Raw genomic sequence first — 14,140 nt, 5'->3', positions numbered from 1 at the left:
TGAGGGGTGGGTGTGTGCTAGTGGAAATTGAAACAGTGAAGTTCTTCTGTGCAGCCATAGGCAGAGTTACTAAGGAACTAGATGCTTGTCAGACTCTTGCACAAACTCACTCCCAACAACACCCTTCTGTTCAAAGATTTGTCTATTGAGATATGTAGCTGTGTCAAGTAGAGACCACCTGTGTCAGAACTGCCGAATTTGGCGCCAGCTGGGGTATTATACATGATTCAGACACACACACCCCAGTGACCCATCCAATCAATCCATTTAAAAAATTTTTTTTGTTTTTATATGCATCATAAATTATTATTACATCACAATACAATCTCAATTCTCTTATAATACATTTCCCCCCCTTTTATATCCCACCCCCCACCAGGTGACCATCACATAACTACAAATTAATTTTTAACCATGAGCACATTTTTTTTTCATTTTTTCAAGTACAACAGTATTGGCTTCTCCCTTATTTACCCATTGAAAGTATGTAGACCATTTCTTTTTTATCTCCTTCATCTTTCCATCCCATGCCTTGTCTTGTTTAATACCCATCCAATCAATCCAGACACACATCCTGCCTAAACTAGTGCATGCTCTTTTTCCCCTCCACCTGCAAATCCAATAGTTCCATTATCTACAATGGCCAGCTAGTAGAGACTTTCAAGGACATTCACATTCTTTCCATATGGGAGGCTCCTTAAGAAAACAGTTAGACAGTGCTAAGTGAAGCAGGCTGCCACTCACACATTCACACACTCCCCAACTGCCACCCCAGTAGCCCAGTTACAGAATGGTACAGGAAAATGAAGACAGAACACAAGATCCCATGGCAAACGAGGCCCCGAGTTTGACAGCTGGCTAGCTGCTTAATATAGTCCCCCTTGGATGACTTCTGGCAAAACACTTGAGAGCACCTTAAGGAATCTTATTTCTTTTACTATTTCAGGTTACCCCACATATAAGGAAAAGGTTAAGAAGCGGCCTGGTGGGAGGCCAGAGGTAATCTATAATTATGTCCAAAGACCTTTCATACGGATGTCATGGGAGAAGGAAGAAGGGAAAAGTCGACATGTTGATTTCCAATGTGTGAAAAGTAAATCTATTACCAATCTAGCAGCAGCTGCAGCGGACATCCCCCAGGACCAGCTAGTAGTGATGCATCCCACCCCCCAGGTGGATGAGCTGGATATCCTGCCCATTCATCCTCAGCCCAGCAACAGCGATGTGGATCCCGAGGGACAGAACCTGCCACTCTGATCCGGATGCTTATTTAAACAAAAGCATGCTATTATAAAAATGAAGATGCTGTATTGAGCTCATACTGCACTGCAATTCCAGCTTCTATCCATTGTGTAATGAACATAAAATGTATTAGGATATTGCAGTATGGACTTGACAAAAGACCAAAGCGGGATCAGATTATGGCTTTTAGGAGTACAAGTGTAACATCCTGAGGTTTGGTTATATACCTGCATTTGTTTACCGGTAGGTTTTGTGGTATTGGTTACTTGTATGGTGGACTGTCCTCATCCCAGGGCTCTCTCAGAAATGGGAAGAGTCCGAGGCTACTGTTCATTCAGTATTTTGTCACACAGTGGGCAAACTGCAGACTTAAAACTGATAGTGGCACTTTATAAATGGTGGGCAAACAGAATTCTCAAAGCCATTTTTATAGTCATGCACAATGTTGACTCTAACAGAGTGCTTCTATCAGACTTTCTGTTCAGCTAAATGTAAATAGTTTGTTCTGAATAGAAGTGATGAGTCTACTTAACCTTGTTCTCTTATGGATGAGCACAAAATTAATTCTTGCCACTTGGGGTTTATGGATTGTGAGGCTGCAATTCAACCACCCTTTTTTGGATTTTCCAGTAAAGGGTTTTTTCATGTATGATGTGAACCTTGTTCAAGAGTCAAGAACAACTGATAGGGGCTTTATCTGAAAATTTTGCCTTACCTTAAATCTGTTCACAGAAATATTTATTTACAGAGTTTTTTTTCATAAGTGTCATGGAATAGGAAAATGCAAATTGTTCACTCTTCATTTATTAACGGATTGTAAACTCAAGTTTTTCATTCAAATAAAAATTTCCATTATTTTAATATTATCTGTGGGAATTTTATTTAATGATTTTTCTCTAAAATTGACTATTCCAAATGCTGTTTTTTCTTTCTGGTCTTAACAGAATACGGTCTTCCTGAAATCTATGTTTTGAACCTGAGTAAGTCCCTTTTGCCAGTGTTTCCAAAGCCCAAACCACTGGCACTGAAAATGAGAGTGCAGGCTGAAGGTGGGGAGGAGGGAATGCATCCAGCTCTTCTGCTGTGTCCTTTTCCACAACTGAGAGGAGGGTGCTTAGAGACTCCTAGTTCACCAGTTTGAACACTGATACATGCCTGAGAGTCATGACCTACTTTAGGCTCCAGAGCCCTTGTATCAGAATACTGGTTCTTGCTGCAATAAGTTGGAGATCCACTGCCTTAGGCATAAAACTCTTGGGATCTATTTTCTCTTCCAAAACATTTCTTACCATATTCAGTTGTTCCCATTTTCTGTAGCTGTACTTAACAGGCTGACACATCCAAATGTCTTCAGTTATATGTAATCTCTATACAGAAGCATCTGTAATGTATCTTTACAGGTAAATCCGGCACAGGTTGCCAATTCCTAGAATCCAGATGTACAAAAATAGGGTTGCAAATAGTAGTAACTGTGTAGAGACTTCCAAACATTAGTTGTGCAGTAATAAGCAAGGAAAGATAAATAGGTTATTTCTTGTCATTTCCCGCTTGTATTGGCCATAAAGCAGGAATGAATTTGGGACATTTTAAATGTTCTCTCTCTTGTTAACTTGAAATGTTTACCTTTACAAAGTGGTCTGGAGGAAAACCTCTGCAAGGAATTAACGGAATGAGGATGGAGTGAGTCAGACTGATCCTGGCTTCTCAGATTAAATGTTTGCCACCTAGTGGCAGAAGAGAGAATAGGCTGAAAGCAATCTAATCAAGTGGTGGTGGGGAGGAATTAACCCTCAGAACTACAGTGGGATACTGTTGCATAATGTGTAATGTTGCACTGTCCTGTTTTGTAAACCTGTACTTCTCTCCAGCTTTGTCAATCTTTGTTCCTCATGGTCTATTACTGATCTTTTCAGCCTCTGTATTTCTACATGCTTCTATACCTATATTTTGCCAGATTTCATTCCTAGAGATGTAAAATTTCTGGAAATTTTGAAGCTTGGAAAAAAAACAAAACCCGTTTCCCCCCTCTTTTCCCCCCCCCCCCCAGTTCTTTTCGGAAAAAAATGGAAATTTTCGGAAAAAATGAAAAAGCTACATTAGCATTTATTTTGTCTTTTTTAGATTGAAAGTCATTCTGTTACTTTAGGAACATAAAATATGTCTATGGACATTTTTACTTGGCATGAAATTATCACAACTAGCATATTAAAAATATAGTGTATCCAAACAATTATACCCGCCCACATGCAAAACCAAAACTGAAACCTTTTTATTTTCTTCTGACAATAGCACCTCCTAAAGGAAGAAATGCATCTTGTTCTTGCATTAGAGAGTTCAGTTTGTAACCTAGGACTTGCTTGTCCTCAGTGCACATAAATTAGATCAATCTGATACCATATATATTGTATTAAAATATTTTATTCATCATGTTAAAATAAAACGTTCCATAGTCAATTTATTTTATTTTTTTCAATTATTCGGAAAAAAACAAAAAAGGCTTCAGGAAAAAAACGAAAAAAAACCCTGTTTCTGAATTTTTCCGTTTTTTTCCCGGGCTTTCACATCTCTATTCATTCCTCCTACGACATTTTGCTTAACAGGCATCAATCATTTGAGCATTCTGGAAGGAAGGATGGAGTTTCCAAGCCTACTGTGTTCTCTTGTGTAAAAAGGCTTGTGAATTTCATATTACCAGACTTTGCAGGGCATTGTTGCTGTTGTATTTGCAAAGTAAGCTTGGGTTAACAGCTCCTGATGCTGAATATTGCAGCTATATAGCAGCTATTTCAGTATCTGCTTAGTAAACTAGGAAAGCCATACTAGTTGTCTCATATGAGCCTGCTTCATTTATATGCAACTGTTTTCTTGATGGGAAAATCAAACATTGCTTAGTACCAGCTCAGGCCAAAGGTATCCTTTCTACTTGTGTCTGTAAAGTAGTAACGGGTCATGTCATCTTGCCAGAATGTGATAACCTTTTTCCTCGGTGGAATGTATCTTGTTTTGAAGAGAACTCATAGGAGTGTGTACTTTTCCTATGCAACTGTAAGGCAGGGTTATTGGGGAGTCAACTTACTGATCCCCTTTCCAGGTATGATGGACCGGGGGGAACTACGGCAACAGCAACCTCATGATAGTTGCCCCAAGGTAAGAAATCCTTTCAAATTGTGGACTAACTAAAAATTGTGTGTGTGTGTGTATGTGGTGTATAGTAGCTTACATGAAGTACTATATGGTGTATAGTATGAGGTGTATAGTAGCTTGCATGAAGATTCTTGTATGGCTGTAGTTGTCAGCTGTGTCTGACAGGTAGTTATGATGACTTCAACTGGGTTAACTGCCCAGAATGGATTTTTGTCCAGATTCTTTTGCATTGCTGCTATTTCTAACCTCATTTTTAAACTTCATTTAGAAACTTGCTTTGACTCATAAATCAGAATTTAGAACAAGGGAAAATATTTTATTTTAAAAATATTCAACCGTCTAATACATTACACTTCAACAATATTTATAGTAAAGGATCTTAACAAGAAACAGCTTTATGATACATTAGTATAAGAATATCCATTATCCACGTGGGACCTCTTCTGTAGTGTAAAAACACACCATACGGCTGAAATGACCATTTGCATAAAAAAGCTACCACTGATGTCAGTGCTTGGTTTGCACAGTGATTTTTTTTTAAAGTCAACGCAAGAACAGAATTCAAAATATACATTTAGTGCAGGCTATACACAGGCTAACCAAATCAGTGATGTGGGAACACTGTCGCAGGTTGATCTCCACTTGGTCAGAAATTACACATGGGAGAAGAAAAACACGTTGCTTACCTGTAACTGGTGATCTTCGAGTGGTCATCTTTGCATTCACACCCATGGGATTCAGCGCGCATGCGCTGGATCAATCAGCATTGTAGCAAGCTCTAACGGATTTTCGCGTCCAGACCTTGGGCATGCGCAGGAACCCCACCACGCATGCCCAGAGGGGAGGTCGCTGACATCCCGCCAGTTCTTTCGAACCGCCGCGAATCAACCCCTATGAAAAATGTAGAAGCTGACAGCAGCGGGGAAGGAGGGCGGGTGGTGTGAATGCACAGATGACCACTCGAAGATCATCAGTTACAGGTAAGCAACCTGTTTATCTTCGACGTGGTGTCTGTGCTTTCACACCCATGGGAGATTAGCGAGCAGTGGCCTACCTGGAGGAGGGTGCTGGCAGGTCATTACTGCGAAGCCGCGGATAAGATGTGACGTCCCATGTTGGCACTAGAGTTCTTTTGGACGTCTAGGGCGTAGTGCCTTATGAATGTGTTAGGCGTAGCCCACGTAGCGGCTCTGCAAATGTCTATTAGGGGAACTCCCTGAAGGAAGGCAGTTGAGGCTGTAACAGCTCGAGTTGAATGAGCCCTGATAGAGCCAGGCAATGGCTGCTTAGAGATAAGGTAGCAGAGGCGGATGAGACTCGCAATCCATCTTGATAGGCGCTGAGCCGTGATGTGAGTGCCCAGCCTTGCTGGCGCATAGGACACGAAAAGTTGAGAGTCACGTCTCGTTGGATGGGTTCTATTTACGTAGAACAGGAGCGCACGCTTCATGTCCAAGGTGTGTAATAGCCTCTCCTCTGGGGATGTCGGAGCCGGGAAGAAATCCGGGAGGAAGACCTCTGCCTGTAGGTGAAATTCTGACACTACCTTTAGCAGGAACGAGATGTCAGGTACGAGGCGGACACCGTTTGGCAAAAAAGACAAGGAGTGTCATGTCTGAAAGCCAGTATTTCTCCAACTTGCAGTGCTGAAGTGACAGCAACCAGAAAGGCCGTTTTCCATGACAGGAATTTTAGGTCGCAAGTTGCGATCGGTTCAAAAGGTTTCCTGGTGAGTTGGTGAAGGACCAGGAGAAGGTCCCAGGGGACGACAGGAGTTTTATGGGAGGGTAGAGGTGCAACAGTCCCTTCAAAAAACGTTTCGAAAGTGGATGCGAGAACAGTGTGCATCCCTCAACTTGAACATGGTAGGCCGAAAGTGCGGCCAAATAAACCCTTAATGAGGAATATGAAAGTCCTGAGTCAGCGAGAGACAGGAGGAAATTAAAAACTTTCTCGAGACCTGCAGAGGTGGCTCGAGGGACATCATCACCCAAGGAGGAACAGAATTTTTTCCACTTGTAATGATACGACTTGCGTGTAGTGGACTTTCTGGAGTTTAGCAAAACGTTCGCTACGCGGGTGGAAAAGCTGTTGATGCTACTCTCCAGGCTGTCAACTTCATTCGTGGCACGTCGTGGTATAGGAGAAGGGACTGAGGAACAGGAGGTCCTGTGTCTGAGGAAACTGGTGGTAGACCCCCGCTGACAGATCAAGGATGGTTGAAAACCATGGTTGCCTCGGCCACCACGGGGTTATGGAACACAGTCCGCTCTGTCGCTGATGATTTTGCATACCATTCAGAAGTAAGGGTAGTGGCAGAGAAATCCTCTGGACCACGGGTAAAGGAGACGGTCCCCTAGAGACTGTGGGTCCCTGCCACCTCGGCTGCAAAACACAGGACACTTTTTCTTCGCTCTGGTGGCAAAAACATCTACTTGGGGAACTCCCCACCTGCGGAAGAGTGGGAGAAGGTAAGTTGGGTTCGTTTCCCACTCGTGCAGACTGAGTCCTGCCCGACTCAGGTGGTCTGCCTGCACATTCATATGCCCCGGGATGTGTGTGGCAATTAAAAAGATGTTGTGGGCAATGCAGAAGTGCCATAGACAGAGGGCAAGGTCGCAGAGACGTTGGGAGACTGTGCCCCCTTGCCTGTTCACATAGCTGAGGGCAGTGGTATATTTTCCCTTGATCAGGGGCAGGAAACTGGTGATGGCGAATTGTATTGCCAGAAAATTTATGTGTCGACGTTGGTTTTGTGTGTCCGATTTGCCTCTGACACAAAGTTCCATCATGTGGATGCCCCAGCCTGAGAGGGAGGCGTCTGTAGTGAGGGTCATTTGGGGTGATGGAGGATGGAAGGGTGTTCCCTGGAATAGGTGGGAAGGGACAGTCCACCAAAGTATGGAGTCCCGTAGTTTGACAGGTGGGAATAGAAGGGTGGTGTGTGTGTCTCTTTCTGGATTGAAATTGTGAATGAACCAAAGTTGTAGGACACGCATTTTCAGCCTGGCGACGATCAAGACGGAGGTGGTAGCAGCCATCAGACCAAGGAGCCTCTGTATTTGGAAAGCCGTTACCGATGGTTGAGTACGCATGACAGCGGCAAGATCCATGATGTCCGCGGCCCTGTTTTGTGGCAAGTACGCTCTGCAAGCTGTGGAGTCCAGGAGTGGAGTCCAGGAGTGCACTGATATACTGTATTTTCTGGACCGGTCGAAATTGAGATTTGAGACTAGAGCGTCCCTGGAATTCGCCACCAAGAGCCAATCGTCGATGTACAGGTAGATGGAGATACCCTTGAGATGGAGGAAGGCAGCGACCACCACCATTGTCTTCATGAAGACTCTTGGTGCGCTTGAGAGGGCTATATATTGGTAATGGAATTGACCAATTGCGAAGCGTAGGTATTGGCGGTGGGAGGGGTGGATGGTGAGGTGGAAATATGCGTCTTGGAGGTCGAGAGTGGCCATCCAGACGTTCCTCTGGAGAAGTGGCAGAATCTGCTGCAGGGACACCATTCGGAAGCAGTGGTATTTGACAAAGGTGTTTAGCGCCCATAGGTCTAAGATTGGTTGAACGCCTCCATCCCGCTTTGGGACGGTGAAATAGTGGGAGTAGAATCCCTTGCCCCTTAGATGTTGCGGCACCTGCTCGATGGCTCCCTTCTGTAGAAGGACCGACACTTCTTCGAGGAGGGCCGAAGAAGGGGGTGTGTGGAGGTGAAGACGGGGGTAATGGGGTTCTGATGGAATTCTATGCGATAGCCCTGGGTTAGGATGGACAGTACCCATTCGTCTGTGGTGATGTGACGCCGAGTTTGGAGAAGGGGTTAGACGGGTTGGATGTGACTCGGAGGGAAGGAAGTAAAAAACCCTGCTTAGAGGACCTTTGCCTGCTTAGTGTGCGAAGACTGCTGTCCCAATCCAAACCTGGGTTTTTGAAAGATAGGCTTTTGGCCACCTGAAGACGTACATGGCCTCCATTGTCTGTCAGGAGATTGACAGTTCGGAGTGCGTTTTTGCCAGGGCCTAGACCAAGGATGAGGCCGATATTGCTGCCTCGTGGAGGATGAGACTCCTAGAGCACGAGAAGCTTTTATGCTCTTATTCATATCCTGGACTTTATACATATGGTCTAGGCGCCTTATTGACACTGGGGCTGATGAGGGTTTATCCCATGGCGTTTTCGCTGCCTGTAGAAGGACAGTGGACATGGGCAGTGCTATGGTAGTTGACGTATCAAGTTGTACAATATCGAAGATGGCGTCTGTAACCTGTGGTGGTTGTTGTACGACTGAGAGGCCAAGAGAATGGGCCACTCATTTGATGAGGTCTGCGTAAGAAGTGAGATTGTTGGATGGAGATATGGGCTGGTCATCTGCAACTGCCTGGTTAAGAGATTTGTGGTCAGGGGAGGTATGGACCTCTGAAGCCTCCATATCAGAATCCTCATCTACAGAATCCGTGGAGTCTGGATCTGGCACTTGAACCGGAGTGGCTTTAACTTGGCTGGTTATATTCTTTGGTGGTAGGACATGGGGACTGGGAGGACGGTATGGTTCCAATCTATGCTGCGAAGGATCTTCGTCCGGATGATTCGGAGGGCGAGAGAGAGATGCTGAGGGTCTGGACCTATGGGGTGAGACCTTGATCTGTGGGCAGAGTGGGCAGAGTAACGATCCCAATCAGAGTAGCCCGCCGGAGTCAACCACGGCATGGATGGTGGATAAGCCCCATAGAGATACCTCAGTTGGCGGTGATCCCATGACAGAGGCGGCGGTGGGAGGTTGAAGACTCGTGGAGATCGAATTCTGCAGCGGGAGCGTCCAGGAGACCGTGCAGTATCCTGCCTTTGTGCATGGTCCCTATAAACTCGCTCACCAATATCGACAGGCTCAGCAAACAGACGTGGAGGGTGATGCTGAGTACTCTTGGAGATCTGCCGATTCCGACCTGCATCGATATCGGCATGGGCCTCGGAAACCATTGATGTCGACGACGGAGAGCAATCGGCGCCGGGGAGGCGACTAAGGAGCTCAACATTCTTGATATTGGAGAAAGGACGCAGCTCTACCAGCATGACCCGATCGAGTTGGTGTATAGGAGAGTCTATGAGTTGGATGGTTGGTATCGGTGGAGCAGCATGGGCCTCCGATGCCGATACTACCACTGGAGCGGGGGGCACGGGGCATTACCCAGTGCAGTCGCCGCTATCTTTCCCGTCTTGGCCGTCTTTTGGGACTTAGAGGATCCCTTTTTGGTGCACTTGTGCTCCTTACTGGACTTCAGCTTCTTCTTCATAGGAGTGGAAGCGGAAGACTGTGCCTTCGATGCCGGAGGCTTCGACGTCGATTGGCCAATGTCGGAGGAAGGCCTCGATGCCGGAGCCGTCGATGTCGGCAGTTTTTCTAGATCCATTACTGAGGGAGGATGTAACGCTGACTCCAGTAGCGCTACTCTGAGGCATGCCGCTCGGTTTTTTCTCGTTTGGTTAGAAAACCTGGCACAGTGGCGACAAGACTCTGGTCGGTGCGTCTCCCCCAAACAAAAAATGCAAAGGGTGTGGCGGTCAGGTGGAGCGAGCTTACTGTCGCAACCCTTACAGCGATTGAAAATTCCCCACTTCTTCTCCATAAAATAAGTAAAAATGGAGAAGAAAAACAAGGTGGGGGGGGATCGAAGGCTAAAGTGAGGTAAATGAAGAAAACTCCCCTTCAACCAAAAGAAAAACTTTTTTTTAAAAGAACGAACAAAGATTAGAAGTAAAACATAGAGAAAACTGAGGAAAAATCCGAAGAGCCTATGAGGCAAAATTTGTACCGATCAGACTGACTAAAGGAAGGTGTTTCCAGCGCAGCGGTAAGAAAGGAACTGGCGGGATGTCCGCACCGAACCCTCTGGGCATGCATGGTGGGGTTCCTGTGCATGCCCGAGGTCTGGCCCCGAAAATCCGTTAGAGCTTGCTACAATGCCGATCGATCCAGCGCATGCGCACTGAATCCCATGGGTGTGAAGCACAGCGACCACGTCGAAGATTGACTGTTCTCTTGATATGGCTTTTATGAAATTAAAACATCAAAGCAATTCAACAAGCTTCACAGATTGGAGAACTCCACCAATAATGCACTTGGATATATCCAGATGTCAAAGCTACTGGGTAGTATTTACAAGGGCCAAGGTAAGTCACTAAAATCTACAGGGCCCCCAAGACCTGCATCAGCTTCCAGAAGACTCATGATCACCGCCATTGCTGCCTCATCGTTGCTGGGGCTGCTGGAGCCTTGGTCATTGTCTATCATATCAATGCCTATATGAGAGTTTTCCCCTGCAAAGAAACCAGAAAGGCTAAAGATGTAAAGGGAACTTAATTCTGTATACTTTTGAAAGGGGGAGGGGCTAGCAATTTCCCATTGTTCTCCGTCTTCCCCTGCAGATCCCCCGCTATTGTCCCCTACATTTCACTAATCCCTCAGGAATAAAACTTCAGTGGGCTGAAGCAGGAGTGGCAAATCCTACTCTGTGAGGACTGCAGTAGGGATATGCAAAAAACAACAACAGTATTTTTTGGGTTCAGGTATATTGAACCCCCCAAAATTGGTATTTCCTGATATTCCCAAATACCAATATGGTATTTGGATTCAGTAAATACTTGGGAAAGCTGATATTTTTTGGGCTCCATTATACCCTGTGGGGACCATTATAGTCAATGGTCCCCATGGGCTATAATGGAGAATTGATCTGGGGCTCGGGGGGGGGGCTGTTTTTGAGGTAGAGGCACCAATTTTGCAGCATAGCTGCTGGTGTCTCTCAGCCCCCTCCCCAAGTTTAAAAGACATTGGACCAGTGGGTCCAATTCTATGGGCCCCCAAAGAAGGGGGAAAAGGCATTTAAAGGGATCATGGTCCCTTTATGTGCCTTCTCCAAGCCACACAACTCCGTGGTGAGAGACTGACGGCAAACCTTTAAGGGGCCCACAGTCCCTTTAAACACCTTCAAGCAGTGAGAGTTCACCTAGAAGGCTCTGAAAGGGACTGCAATCCCTTTAAATGCCATTTAATTTTGGCTATCTGGTGGCCCTGAATATCCCAAATACTTTCAGGGCTTCGCTATTTCGGATAGCTGAAATTGGGCCCCATTTGGTAACCAGCTTAAAAATACCAGTTCAGTGTTGGTAAGTGTAAGGTAATGCATATTGGGACCAAAAATCCCAACTTCAACTATAAGCTAATGGGGTCAGAGAGGGAAAAAGATCTTGGGGTCATAGTGGAAAGCGCAATGAAAGTGTCAACCCAGTGTGCTGCAGCTGTGAAAAAAAGCAAACTCTGTTAGGGATTATTAGGAAAAGGACTGAGAATAAAACAGCCAATATTGTAATGCCCCTGTATAGATCTATGGTGTGGCCTCATTTGGAATACTGTGTACAATCCTAGATGATTAGAGGGTTGGAGCATCTTCTCTATGAGAAAAGGCTGAAGAATCTGGGACTTTTCAGTTTAGAAAAGAGACAACTGGGGGGGGGGGACATCATAGATGTTTATAAAATTATGCATGGGGTGGAGAGAGCTGACGAGAAATTTTTCTCCCTCTCCCAAAATACTAGAACTCAAGGGCATCAAATGAAATTAATGGACAGTAGGTTCAGGACGGACAAAAGGAAATACTTTGGCTACTAGCCATGGTGACTGAGAGGAACCTCCACATCCAGAGGCACTAAGCCTCTGAATCCCAGAGCCAGGAGGCAACATCCGGGAGGCCTTGGCCTCTATGCCCCGTTGTTGGCCATTCGGAGGAACTGATTGGCCACTGTGCGAGACACTTCATCATTGTGTGACGAAGTGTGCATGCACACGAAAGCTTATACCCAGAATTAAACTTCGTTGGTCTTAAAGATGCCCCTGGGCTCAAACTTTGTCCTGTTGGGACTAATGTAAATAAATGGAATGTGTATCCTACAACAGTGACTAAGTTAGTGACCACTGAAGTTCCTAGAACTCTCTCAAACTGTCAAATACACCCTATATGTAGAAAGAGACTTAGAATTCCAAAGCCACTCTTCCCATGGCATGAAGAAGAAGAAGTGATTGGATTTATACCCCGCCCCTTCACTACCCAAGGGAGTCTCAGAGCGGCTTACGAACTCCTTTCCCTTCCCCTCCCCACAACAGACACCCTGTGAGGTAAAATAAGAAGAAGAGATTGGATTTATACCCCGCCCTTCACTACCCAAGGGAGTCTCAGAGGGGCTTACAAACTCCTTTCCCTTCCCCTCCCCACAACAGACACCCTGTGAGGTAAAAGAAGAAGAGATTGGATTTATACCCCACCCTTCACTTGGAGTCTCAGAGCAGCTTACAAACTCCTTTCCCTTCCCCTCCCCACAACAGACACCCTGTGAGGTGGGTGGGGCTGAGAGAGCTCTGGCACAAACTGCTCTTTTTCAAGGACAGCTGTGCCAGAGCTTGTGACTGACCCAAGGTCACATCAGTAGGTGCCAGTGGAGGAGTGGGGAATCAAACCCGGTTCTCCCAGATTAGAGTCCGCGCACTTAACCACTACACCAAACTGAACCAAGTCATAAGGAGTGAATGCTGACATGTACGGACTCTATATTCTCCTTATCGTAATCCTCTGTAGTCTTCTCTCTGTCTGCTATGCTCCTACTTACCAAGAATGGAGGAGTTATCAGAATACGGGTAGCCTGGATTATCTTGAATCTGTCCTGATAGTAAGCTGGCTGGAGGAATGTCTGGAGTTCCACCATTTAAAATCTAAGAAACATAGGAAAACAGTATTTAGTTATCAAACATAATTGCTGTATTATAGAGCCCAACCGTTTTGTTGTAATGTAATTCAGGGGGTGGCTTTTGGGACAGTTTCTGTGGGTGTCTATATATGGAATGTACCTGTTGTCCGTGCATCTGACTGAAATATTATTCTGTTTTGTAGGTCTGTTTTTGAACAAGATGCATAGACAGCTCACTCTGAGGAAATGTTTGCATCTACATGATTGGGGAAATAATTTCAAAAGTTCTCCAGTGGATGCCAAACATTTAACTCAATAGTTTGTTTTCCAACAGACATTTCACACTTAACACACCACATTCTCATTCCAAGAACACCAAAGGTGCTAAGTTCTCAATTTCCCTTCTTTTCTCCAGATGATTTAAGTTGCATGAAGTTTAATATGCTTCAACAGCAATAATTTAGGAATATTCTGATACCATTGAATGTAGAATAATGGCCAAGACGCAGCATGACAAAAACTTCTATCAAGTATGGTTCCCTTGCTCGAAAGCCATTCGAGTCCGACTCTAGGGTTGCGGTGCTCATCTCCGTTTCAAAGCCCAAGAGCCAGCGCTTTCCGAAGACGTTTCCGTGGTCATGTGGCCGGCATGACTAAACACCAAGGCGCACGGAACGCTGTTACCTTCCCACTGAAGTGGTACCTATTTATCTACTTGCAATTTCTTGCTTTCGAACTGCTAGGTTGGCAGGAGTTGGAACTAGAGACGGGAGCTCACTCCGTCATGTGGCACCCGGGTCTTGAACTGCTGAACTACCAACCTTCCACAGCCTGCAGTTCAGCGTCTTAACCACTTGAGCTACCGCAGGTCCTCTCTATCAAGTATAGAGAGCCTAAAATGTATGTCCTGGTTATAGTAACTGGCCTTTTTCTCTGCTTTCATGATAATATTTTATCTATGTTGCTGCTTGAGATAGTTCTGTCTGTTTATTCCATTATTTTATCCTACAAT

General features: G+C 45.2%; 2 protein-coding genes across 6 annotated transcripts in view; one reads left to right on the top strand and one right to left on the bottom strand.

Annotated features, from left to right (window-relative positions):
* BTBD10 (BTB (POZ) domain containing 10) overlaps positions 1 to 2,002 on the top strand; it is a 36,536-nt gene extending 34,534 nt beyond the window's left edge. For all 5 annotated transcript variants that reach the window (XM_015412759.1, XM_015412775.1, XM_015412784.1 and 2 more), the window contains one exon: positions 947 to 2,002. In XM_015412759.1, the coding sequence (XP_015268245.1) occupies positions 947 to 1,257 (311 nt within the window). In that variant the 3' untranslated portion in view covers positions 1,258 to 2,002. The remainder of the gene's footprint in view (positions 1 to 946) is intronic.
* Positions 2,003 to 10,353: 8,351 nt separating this feature from the next.
* ARNTL (aryl hydrocarbon receptor nuclear translocator like) overlaps positions 10,354 to 14,140 on the bottom strand; it is a 48,819-nt gene continuing 45,032 nt past the window's right edge. Inside the window, exons 17-18 of the mRNA XM_015412804.1 lie at positions 13,051 to 13,153; positions 10,354 to 10,710 (exon numbers count right to left, since the gene is read on the bottom strand). Coding sequence (XP_015268290.1) covers positions 10,550 to 10,710; positions 13,051 to 13,153 — 264 coding nt within the window. The 3' untranslated portion in view covers positions 10,354 to 10,549. The remainder of the gene's footprint in view (positions 10,711 to 13,050; positions 13,154 to 14,140) is intronic.

The sequence above is a fragment of the Gekko japonicus genome, unplaced genomic scaffold, assembly GCF_001447785.1.
Source record: "Gekko japonicus isolate JY-2015 unplaced genomic scaffold, Gekko_japonicus_V1.1 scaffold821, whole genome shotgun sequence".
NCBI lineage: Eukaryota > Metazoa > Chordata > Lepidosauria > Squamata > Gekkonidae > Gekko > Gekko japonicus.
The sequence above is the reverse complement of the archived record's forward strand: the minus strand, read 5'-3'. Positions and strand labels throughout refer to the sequence as shown.